Below are 12,416 nucleotides of genomic sequence, written 5' to 3'. Positions count from 1 at the left end.
TAACAACACCCGGAAGTGCCGCCGGCTTCGCTGGGCCGGAGCTCATCTAAGATGGACTGATGCCAAGTGGAAAAGTGTTCTGTGGTCGGACGAGTCCAGATTTCAAATTGTTTTTGCCAAACTGTGGATGTCGTGTCCTCTGGAACAAAGAGGAAAAGAACCATCCGGATTGTTATAGGCGCAAAGTTCAAAAGCCAGCATCTGTGATGGTATGGGGGTGTATTAGTGCCCAAGGCATGGGTAACTTACACATCTGTGAAGGCACCATTAATGCTGAAAGGTACATACAGGTTTTGGAGCAACATATGTTGCCATCCAAGCAACGTTATCATGGACGCCCCTGCTTATTTCAGCAAGACAATGCCAAGCCACATTCTGCACGTGTTACAACAGCGTGGTATTCATAGTAAAAGAGTGCGAGTACTAGAATGGCCTGTCTGTAGTCCAGACCTGTCTACCATTGAAAATGTGTGCCGCATTATGAAGCCTAAAATACCACAACAAAATAAATACGTTTCTCAGTTTGAACATTAAAAATCTTGTCTTTGCAGTCTATTCAATTGAATATAAGTTGAAAAGGTTTTGCAAATAATTGTATTCTGTTCTTATTAACGAATCACACAAAGTGCCAACTTCATTGGTTTTGGGTTTTGTAAATGAAAAAACCCTTTTTGTAAAAATCATGTATAACGGAGAAACAAAACTTATGGCCAAAAACGCAGCAAGCTTTTGTTGATAGTACAAACAAAGTCAGCCTTTGCAGTCTCAGACCATGTTAGGTTGTAGTGTTTTGTGTGACCTTCCAGTAAAATAAGTTAACTGCAAAGTGTTTACTTTTAGTTGAAATAGATGACCACATTATAGCTAAAGTTTTTAATTTGTGAGTTCTGAAGTAAAATATTATGGAATAAACAGTAAGAGTTTGTCAACAAGGCTTTATTTATACACAATATATGTACATGAAGGTAACCATACCCATAAATTCAAAATACTTCACAAAGACAGAAGTATGACAGAACCCCCTCAAAATGTGTACTGCTTTGCAATTTGGATTGCATTGGAACAACTTGAACAAGTCAGGAAGCCCAATATTTATGATATCAACATTACATCAATATTACTGCATTTGAATGGAAACAAATAAGGCTGTAGGTATTTATGAGATATATAGAGTCTTGGCTGTTAGAAGATAAATCAAAGACTCAAAAAGGATAGTTTAATTAAAACAATGGATGGAAGCACAGCAGTGGGGAATAGAGACACTTAATAAAATATTTACTTTATTGTGTGGCTATGAAATGATTTAGACAAGACAAAAAAAATCAAATATAACTGTTTAATTGTGCCTTCTGTAAAGACACCCATGCCTGTCATTAAGGTTAAAGTGTTGTTCAAATGATTTAAACACTTTTACAGCCATGCAAAATATGCATTCTCTGGTTTTTGTCTTTGTACTGTCAAGTGGACGGGGATTGTAAAATCATACGATTGTTTACATTTGACAGGACTTTTTTCAACTTATGAGACAATTTCAAGTAGGATTTGCTGTGAAGTGAAGTGAATTACATTTATATCGCGCTTTTTCTCAAGTGACTCAAAGCGCTTTACATAGTGAAACCCAATATCTAAGTTACATTTAAACCAGTGTGGGTGGCACTGGGAGCAGGTGGGTAAAGTGTCTTGCCCAAGGACACAACGGCAGTGACTAGGATGGCGGAAGTGGGGATCGAACCTGCAACCCTCAAGTTGCTGGCACGGCCGCTCTACCAACCGAGCTATGCCGCCCCAAGCTAGTCCGCTGTGCAGAGACAAGAGGGGCAGACACACAAACTGAAACAGGAATCACAGAATATCACTAATCCCCTGAAGACATGTCCCAGTCATTTACTATCAATGAAAAAAAGACACTTCTTTAAAAAGACATGTGAAGATGAACCAACTTATACTATCTTTGAAATATTGTTATCGCTCCCTTAAAGATATACTGTATAACAAAAAACCCATAATTGTCACCTAAATGAAAATACACAACATCGGGGCAATGTACTGAAAACTAAATTCGTTGTACTTTAAATTCTATTTTATGTACTTGACTATCATCTTATTCACTTACATGGATGATTCAAAAAGTACAGGTACATTGTAATAGCTTGTATTGCCTTGCATTGCGCACACGCTGCTGCTGTGGCGCCTTCTCTTCTACACCCGGTCTATTAAAATGTTCTGTGTGTGTCATTTGATTATTCACGTGTTACAAAAATAAATCAAATGTGGTCTACTGGCACCGCACTTGAAAGAGAATAGAAGAAGGATGAGTGACATATTTGTGTTGAAGGACATTTCACCAGCAACAAAGCAGGAAATGACTCCTCCCTCCCTCCCTGTTCGTCAGCCCACAAAGTGTATTGTGTTGGGTCAGTACATCTGACAATATTTCATACACATATTGTGTCCCTTACAGTTTTCCAAATTTGGCTTCGTAGTGACCCACGATGTCCTTGTAAGAGCTGCACTCCTTGCGCAGGTCCGCCACCTCAGTCCTCAAAACTGAGTTCTCCCGCTCCAGGAACGCCGCTCGCACCGTGATCTGGTTCTCTTTTAGTCTGCGGGCGTCGCGTGAGCGCTTGGCTGCCACGTTGTTCTTGTTTCGTCTGTGCCAGTACTTTTCGTCCTGCAAGATAGGAACAAACAGGCGTTTGCCATGGTAACCTTGTTTTGCTGTTTCAGCATTTCAAAAGCTTACTACTTTCGGAATACACTGTGACACACTTCTGACCATTAATTGGTTGACACTACAGGAATGGAATTTGATTACATACCATTTTTTGGTTAAAAAAAAATTGGTCACATGAAAGGAAATTAAATTGATAAGAATGAATGCTAAATGTCATTGTTTGAGTAGGTATTTATGTGGCTACACGTCAAAAGATGACGTTTTAAGTAATGCTGTTCCAATCAGGGTTTTATGCCGCCGATTCTCATCATCCATGAGTGATTTCAGCCGATACCGATCATTATTAACTGTAAATCGTTTATTTATGATGAGTGCTATTGCAATATTTAAACCAGTTCCTTTTTTTCTTTTATTACATACAACTGTTTAAGCAAAACAAAGTCAAAAGTACACAATAACTAAACCAAATCAAAATGTACTATCCACTACTCATTTAAATCCTTAGGTTTTTGCCCTCAAAGTCCTCCTGTGTCCAGGCAATTATTAACAAAGTTATTATTATTACCAACAACAAAAATAAGATTTTGCGACAATAAAAATATCGACCTAATTACTCTAGCATCAGTCATATGTAATTTATTTGCCGCAATGGAGGAACCATTGGGGATCGGCGTTTGTGACTGGCATTAAAAGGCATTAATCAACAATGGGAATTAAATACTTTTTCACGAAAATCATCCAATACTAATCGGTGGCCAATAGATCGGCATATCCCCATTAATAAGTATGTATTTTCAACTAACAATTGAATTGAAAAAAACAAACTAATTTCTTAGTTTTGTTTTATTAATACATTTCAACAATGTTGTTCATGTTGTCATTTGGGGGTATTTTGTGAAGAATTTTGAGGGAAAAAAATTATTGTATTCCATTTTGGGAATAAGGCTGACACTAACAAAACATGGAAAAAGTGAAGCACTGCAGAATAACTTCCAGATGCACTGTATTTTCTCTTACTGTGTTAGACCAGTATGCTTATCTTGATATGTACTGAAAATCTGACATATTTTATTGAAGATAAGCAAAATAATGTGCCAACATAACCAGAACATATGACTTGACAAAATGCTTGAAAGAACCATCTTTTAAGAAGTGTATCTCAGATAGTACATCATAAATTCAAAAAAGGCCAACTGGTCTAACATAGTACGGTAAGTGCCTAGTAAGAAAAATATATTTCCCCCTTTATTTTACATATTTAATTTTTTGCAGTAAAATGTCATGGTTTACTAAGCAGTTATTCCAAATGAATTCTTGTTTTGAGTTGTAACTAAAAGGAAGGAATTATATTTACACAAAAGTGATTAAGATCTTGAGGAACGGTTTCCTTTTGAGAAAAAACTGTTTATGTTTTTTTTCTTGGTCTGATTATTGCACAAAATATTTCTCCTGTCTAATCACATTGGTCCATATTAGTGGTCCATTTTAGTGGTGGCTGGTGTAAACAAAAAGTCACAGAGTGCCGAGTCACTGTGAGACGACAAAACAGCAGCTGTGTGTATTTAAAGGCTGCCTCCGCTGCAAACTCACATTGTGACAAATTGTCTAACAATTGTACACTCAAAATAAACTTGGAAACTTCAAGTTGATATAAAATCCAGAATATTGTTCTTAAGTATCTCTCAATATGATGGTGGCATGACGTCACGTAACATGTAGTGAAATAGGCTTATAAAAAGGATCAAACATATTTAAAGGACAATATTTATGATTATAATCAACATTTCAGCTTGTGTATGCCTTTTTTCTCTCTTTTCATTTTTTTTGGTTTATTTAATTTTTACAATGTGCCATGGTTCCATAAAAAAAGCCGCATTCCGCAAATAGATTGATTCTAACGATAACAAATACAGTATTAGTATATTACAAATACTACACGAGTTAGATCTTTTGTCTTTTTTGATATCGTTTACAAACTCAGTAAGTAAAAGCCATTAGTAGCTTTTGCTTTTGTTTATAGTTATTTTGCGCTATTAACTTTGTAATATAATTTGTATGTAATAAAAGGCAATGAGGAAATAATTACAATAATAATTTATATTGTCAGATCACAGTTGTGATCAAAAATTTAATAATTTAATGACCCTGAAAATTTTAAGTATCAGCAACGGTATGACTAATACTGCTTCAGTGCTTTTCTGCAACTACTTGGTATTGGATTTGGTATTGAACTATTGCCCAAAACTAATGTAAAGTATTCAAACAACAGAATAATTAGTGTTTATTACATTTTAACAGAAGTTTAGATAGAAACAGGTTACAGCAAAAAGTAATCAAATATTAACAGTAAATTATCAAGTAGATTAATAATAGTTTTGAGAAAATAATACAACTGGAATTGACATAATATGTAACTGCATGCTTCAGCAGCCAAATGAGTTGCCCCTTGTAACATGTTGAATATTGTTTTATTTTAATGTATATGCCAAATAATATATTGTAATAGGCCTGGGGGATACATTGATTGTATCGATAAAAAATGTTTTTCCTCCTCTTGTTACAGCATACTTTTCCCCCTCAGGAGCTTCTGTAGCTTCCGCCCTCCTCCTTACCTCCTTAGCGGAGATTCGAACACCATGCAAAAAAAAGACTATAAAACATCGCTAACCAGAACGAGATTGTTCCGAAGAAAAGAAAAGTGTTGTCAGTAGTTTGGGTCGAACAAGTGACAGCACGCTGAAAACTTTATTTAAAAAAGTCAACAGCACCACAAACATATTCCAGCATCTGAAACCGAAACTTCCTGTCGAGTACGAGAAATGCAACTAATTATGAGGCGAACAAGGCCGCAAAAACAAACAAACTCCATCTAAAAAGCAGTTTACTGTGGTAGAATCATTTACACAAGGTACCATGTATGATGATAAAGAAGCACAGTAAAAAACGATCACTAAAGCAGTCACTCTGCACACCACCAAGATGTGTGAATGAACAAGGTTGCGTTTATCCACTTACTGAAACTATAGTCCCCTCAATGTTTTACTTGATTATTTATTTGCATACAATGTATATATAATACTACAGATTATATGTTTAGGCCACATCAGCCAGGCCTATATTGTTGCAGGAGGATGCAATATATATTGCAATATAGATTTTAAGCAATATCGCCCATCCCCACTGCTAGTATTTGAGCACCGAATAAATACACGACGCAAGACACGCTCCTCTCTCACATCCTTTCCTACTTTGCTACCTTACTAATTGTCAACACAGACCCTTATGTGTCTTATTATCTGGCAAATCAGGCGTGTTTAAAAGCAAAGTTACGATGCATACCGTCAACAGTTCAATTACAATTTTTTGATGAGCAGCGGCAAACCGGAAGCACCAAATCTGCATTTGTGGCAAGCCGCCATAAATAAATATGTACAGTAAATAAAGTAAGTGGAAAACACTGGCATTGTTGCTCAGTGCTCATATGCCTATCAACATGGCTCACCGAGGAAGAAATGTGCAGTATTGGGTACTGACAATACTGATTAAAAAACAAAACAGGTATTGATGTATTTTTTGCCTGTTGGTATCAAAGAATCGGTTGAACTGAAAATAAACAAAATTATGTGCCAACAAAACATGAACATATGACTTGCCAAAATGTAAAAAACATTTTTTTTGTTAAGAAGTGTATCTCAGAGTTTAGTACCAGTACATCATAATTGCAAAATACGTAAACTGGACTAAAATAGTAAGTGACTAGTACGAAAAATATATTTCCCCCTTGATTTTATATATTCAAGCTTCAGTTTTTGCACTGAACTCTCATGGCTTACTGAGCATTTATTCCAAATTGTATTCAAAGTCTTAAAAAGTCTAACATTCCCATTTTAGTTTTGAGTAGTAAATAAAAGGAAGGAATCATATGTACATGTGACTAAGCTCTTGAGGAACTCTTCATTTCTTTAAAAAAAAAAAAGTTTTGTTTTCCTTCTTGGTCTGATTCATACACACATTATTTCCACTCATACCACATCGGTCCATATTAGTGGTGGCTGGTGTAAACAAAAAGTCCCAGAATGCCGAGTCACTGTGAAACGACGAAACAGCAGCTGTGTGTGTTGAAAGGCTACTTTCGCTGCACACTCACATTCTCATTGTGACAAATTGTCTCTTAAAGGGGAACATTATCACAATTTCAGAATTGTTAAAACCATTAAAAATCAGTTCCCAGTGGCTTATTATATTTTTCGAAGTTTTTTTCAAAATTTTACCCATCACGCAATATCCCTAAAAAAAGCTTCAAAGTGCCTGATTTTAACCATCGTTATATACACCCGTCCATTTTCCTGTGACGTCACATAGTGAAGCCAACACAAACAAACATGGCGGAAAGAACAGCAAGCTATAGCGACATTAGCTCGGATTCAGACTCGGATTTCAGCGGCTTAAGTGATTCAACAGATTACGAATGTATTGAAACGGATGGTTGTAGTGTGGAGGCAGGTAGCGAAAACGAAATTGAAGAAGAAACTGAAGCTATTGAGCCATATCGGTTTGAACCGTATGCAAGCGAAACCGACGAAAACGACACGACAGCCAGCGACACGGGAGAAAGCGAGGACGAATTTGGCGATCGCCTTCTAACCAACGATTGGTATGTCTTTGTTTAGCATTAAAGGAAACTAACAACTATGAACTAGGTTTACAGCATATGAAATACATTTGGCAACAACATGCACTTTGAGAGTGCAGACAGCCCAATTTTCATCAATTAATATATTCTGTAGACATACCCTCATGTCAGCAGGCCAGGGAAGCTAGGGTCGATATTCTTCTCTTGATCATCTTCGGGACGGTGTGAGCCAAGACATCTAGGGGGTTTAGCTCGCTCGTCTGCGGGAACAAACTGCCGCCATTGCTTGCCGTGCTACCGAGGTCCTTTGTCCCTGAATTGCTCACACACTCCGGCAGATTCAATGGGGGTCTGGCGGCAGATTTCTTTGACTTTATCGTTGGAAATGCATCTGCTTTGAGTGTCGCAGGATATCCACACATTCTTGCCATCTCTGTCGTAGCATAGCTTTCGTCGGTAAAGTGTGCGGAACAAACGTCCAATTTCTTTCCACTTTCGCATCTTTGGGCCACTGGTGCAACTTGAATCCGTCCCTGTTCGTGTTGTTACACCCTCCGACAACACACCGACGAGGCATGATGTCTCCAAGGTACGAAAAACAGTCGAAAAAACGGAAAATAACAGAGCTGATGTGACTCGGTGTTTGAGAAAATGGCGGATTGCTTCCCGATGCGACGTCACATTGTGACGTCATCGCTCCGAGAGCGAATATTAGAAAGGCGTTTAATTCGCCAAAATTCACCCATTTAGAGTTCGGAAATCGGTTAAAAAAATATATTGTCTTTTTTCTGCAACATCAAGGTATATATTGACGCTTACATAGGTCTGGTGATAATGTTCCCCTTTAAATAGCTCTAAAACAGAATCAATATTATTCCCTTCGTCTTTTCTTTTCTGAATGACTGTTTTAACAGCTCAGCTGTGACGATTCTCCAAATAGGAAGCTGGCATTTGACTAATTCCCTTTTTTTTAAATTTTCATTACAATCAATTTTGATACATTTTTAAACAATCATTGTTTTAATCTATTAATCTATCTATTGATTAAGTGTCTTGGACTCTGTGCGGAGAGGCGGGAACTGCTGTTTGCTAGCATCACACAGTGCAACAAGTTAGCCCGCGACCAACACGTTTAGTAGCGTACACGGACAAAATGATCACAAAACCAAATTCCACCGCAGAAGTGGAACTATTTCAGGAACCTTTGGAACAAGATTAGCCTATTAACAATGAGGAGCCAGTTTGCCGAATGTGCGTTCTCACTTTAAACACAGTCCACACTCACTCCTGGTGAACAAGGAGAGCGTAAACAAAGCAGAGTAAAATGCTGTCCACTCACAGAAAGTGTGGTAAAATACATCGCCAAAGGCATACTGCCAATTAATACTGTTGAAAAACTTGCATTTCTAAAAGTGCTGCAAACGTTTGACAGACATTTGTCATGTCTTGTTGGTGTTTCCTCATTGAAATCATTTGTTTTTTTCTCTTCAGAAGCCCTTCTGGGCCCATCGACACGTCTGCTAAAGTAAACAAAGCTTATTATTTGTATCAAGCTAGCTTACGGGTTAGCAGATTTTCTTGTCACCTGCGGTTATCTTGCTTGATGTGTCGCATTTTTAGCCTCTTTCTCAAGTCCCCCAGTGATAATAATACTTGTAAGAAATGTAGTTTATTTGCTGTAATGCAGGTGGCATTAACTTAAAAGGGCTACTCCGCATTGTGAATGGATGTACACAAACATAGTTAGCTGCTAGCCACTAGCCGCGTCTTTTAGCACAGGGACCAAACTGCAAGGCATGAACTATATTAGTGATTGTTTATTGTGATGATCATTGAAAAGCATTGATCAGCATCTGGTGTTCATATACTTTTTATATCTATCAGGAGTTGCGCAATAGCATTTATATTACAAACGAGATGATACGGAATCAACAGCACTTCTGCCGGTTGTAGTCAAGTCGACCAAATATGCTAGTAGAGATTAAATGTTATGTGAATAATGTATAGAAATAAACCGCTACGGTCAGCCATTAAAACAGACTCAGAGGAAGTATTATTAGGAGTGAATCATCAAAATAGAGATTGCGGTATAAGTAGAGGTGGGACTCCTTATTTATGTAATTTGATGCAGCTTTAAATGTTTTTGTTTCACTAAATAAGTGTTTATCACTTGCAACTTTAACAAACAATTCAATTGGAATAAGAAACAGTTCAATTCATTCCCACATTTATTAAATTCATGAAAAAGTGTGCAAAACTGTACTATAAGTGCCCAATAGTAAAGGAGGTGGTTGGATCTTTCAGTGAGGTGGCTCGCTGCAGTCAGCCAAATTTTACAACTGTCTTCATTTCTTTATTTACAATAAATACATCGATTATTGATTACTGACGTTTACTAATTGATTCTATATTCGTCCATGTCCAAATTGTGATGCAACTAAAAATCGATTATTTCCCCCACCTCTAGTTATAAGCATGTTATAGTTGTGATGACATACCTTCTGTTCGTCAGGAACGTACACCTTTTTAGCTTTCTTAATCATGGGCTGAGGCTTGAGCTCTTCTTCGCTGAACTTGTGTTTGCGGGGGTTGAAGAGTTCGCCCCCCGGTACACTAGACAAGACCAGGTCTGTGGGGTCTGGCTCGTAGTTGATTTCGACTTCGATTTCGTCAGGATTGACAGGCTCTGGTGACGTGCACTCTGCTTCTGTTTTTACTTCTGAAAAGAAGAAAAGAATACATAACCTGGTAAAGCATACCATTGGCCAAACTTATGAATGTATTTTTATTTATTGTGGGTGAATTGCAGCAGTACAGTTTTAAACCATTGCAAACCCGAGGACTACACCCCTAAAAATACAAATGCATTTGCTGTTTTGTATAAATTTTGGTCGGTTAAATAAGCATTCAAGTTGTAATGCTTATTTTCGTTGGCCTGTCAATGGGCTAGTTCAGCGGTCTGCAACCTTTACTATAAAAAGAGACATTTTACCGCCTCTTCCACTAATGAAAAGTAATATAGAGCCGCAAAATGTAACACAGCTTATAAACTTTTAAGTTTTCATCTTTTACCAATCTGTCCATTTGAAATTAAACTACTTATCCTTTTGTGTTTTCTTTTTTGGCAAGTATTATATTATATGAGCTGAACTGAACACAGAGGCTTCCAGTTTCTTTTACTTGCCCTCCTTGCACCTCAAGAGTCAGCCTGCAAATGTTCACGGCCTCACAGACAGTCGGAAATTGTAGAACTCTTTTAAAAATGCCGACTTTTTTCACTCCGGTGTTTAAAAAATCTGAGGGAGCCACAAGAAGGAAACAGAAGAGCCACATGTGGCTCCATAGTCGCGGGTTGCAGACCCCTGGGCTAGTCTACTCTATGTTAGCATTAAGCTAACGGCTCTAGAGCCAGCCTTTATGCTGTATGGTTGTATTGACTTTTTTCACTTTATACCAAACTGTATTGTTGATTTAACATGATTCCTACACGTATATATATATTTGATGTGTAAATGAATGTACTTTCATTTGTGTCCTTAGTTTGACAGTAACTTCATTTTGAATACTTTCAAGAAAACAACCTCAAGTTGTAAGTTTTTTCATTTCTGATTTAAACCTGCCGATTCTGATACGATCATCCATGAGCGAGATCAACCCGTGCAAATACCGATACCCATCACATGTCTTAACTGTCCATTTTTCATTGTATTTATGGTGAGTGCTATTGACAGTCTAACCATATCATCACAATATTTAAACTCGGTCCTTATTTTCATCTTCTTTGTTTATATGTTCAGCGCCGTCCATAAGTGATAACGATACATGATATTTAAGATACAAAGAATTTCGGTTTATGTGCCATAATGGAAGTGATTATTATTAGCTTACAGAAGCGACTCCACAATGTGTATAGAGAAACAGAGATGCTAGCTGCTTTTTAGCGGGCGGACTAAAAATATGTAGTGTCAGCTAGACTCAAAGCGGATAGGCGTTTGCCATCTGCAATAAAATGCAATAATCAACAATGGCGATCACATACTGTGGCCGATCAATCAGCCCATCCCTAATAATAACTCACGGAAGCGGCCTATCATATTATCAGACTAGACGCGAGTACAGGATGAACTCAGCCATTATCAGTATGCTTTCGCCGCGTATCAGGTTATGTTTTTTTCCACTTATTTCATTGTTCGTTTTGAATGAGTCGAGTCACCGTTGTGGGAGAACAAAACATTACATCAGCTTCACTCCTGTGCTTTAGTAATGCAATAAAACTTTCACAGGACTCTGATATAAAGAATATAAGTAGTTTTATTCCAAAATGATTTTATTTTTCTCAAATGAGTATTTTAAATTAAGTTTTTCTAAACAGCAACTTTTCAACCCTTTATCTCCATCTCTTTGAGTGTCGACTGCATTTATTTGTTATCAAAACTGCTTTACGTTAATTTCATCCAGAAGGCACTTCTCGTGAGAGGGGCTGAAGATTGGGTGTCTTGAGATAATTAACGTTATTGTAAGCTATGTATCGCATGTCATAACGTATCAAGAGCTAATTTGAGATTACCAACCATTTATAGCTTGTGGACACTTCCTTAACTGATGAATTCATACAGCAAACAGTGTACTTCAATCTAAGCTTCAATTCCACTCTATCCATCCATTTTCTACCGCTTGTCCCTTTCGGGGTCACATAATTAAATTAATTTCAGCTAACCTGCGTGGCTGCCGCCTTAGTCTAGTAAAAGCTGCACTCAATTGGAAATTTCAGGGAAACCTTACTCCTTCTTCTCCACTTACCTGACGTAACATCACACGTGATGTCTGTCTCGCAGTTAGTGATGATCACCACCTCCTCATCACACTTGCCCAGCTCCTCAATGGGCAGCAGGCCCACGTCGGCCGGTGTAACCTCCTCGGTCTTGACGGCCTTCTTCTTTTCTATCGAAATGCTCCCCTGGAGGGAGTCTTCTCCCTGTGAGGCGGAGATGCCGTTCTCCATGAGGAACTCCTCGAGGTCCATGTACTCCAGGTGGAAGTCCTCGTCGCCATAGGGGATGGTCTTGTCCCAGATAGCGGGGGTGAGGGCGGCTGACGGCCCCATCTCGC

At 37.9% G+C, this 12,416-nt stretch overlaps 1 protein-coding gene across 4 annotated transcripts in view; it reads right to left on the bottom strand.

Annotated features, from left to right (window-relative positions):
- Positions 1–921: 921 nt before the first annotated feature.
- Positions 922–12,416, bottom strand: part of tefa (TEF transcription factor, PAR bZIP family member a) — a 15,783-nt gene continuing 4,288 nt past the window's right edge. For 3 of the 4 annotated variants that reach the window (XM_072914079.1, XM_061967344.1, XM_061967341.2), the window contains 3 exons: positions 12,108–12,416; positions 9,806–10,026; positions 922–2,671 (listed from right to left, as the gene is read on the bottom strand). The exon at positions 12,108–12,416 is cut by the window's right edge and continues 57 nt beyond it. In XM_072914079.1, coding sequence (XP_072770180.1) covers positions 2,456–2,671; positions 9,806–10,026; positions 12,108–12,416 — 746 coding nt within the window. In that variant the 3' untranslated portion in view covers positions 922–2,455. The remainder of the gene's footprint in view (positions 2,672–9,805; positions 10,027–12,107) is intronic. The other variant, XM_061967343.2, reaches the window with a different exon arrangement.

This window comes from Nerophis lumbriciformis, linkage group LG11, assembly GCF_033978685.3.
Source record: "Nerophis lumbriciformis linkage group LG11, RoL_Nlum_v2.1, whole genome shotgun sequence".
Classification (NCBI taxonomy): domain Eukaryota; kingdom Metazoa; phylum Chordata; class Actinopteri; order Syngnathiformes; family Syngnathidae; genus Nerophis; species Nerophis lumbriciformis.
This window is presented reverse-complemented; position numbering and strand designations above follow the sequence as displayed.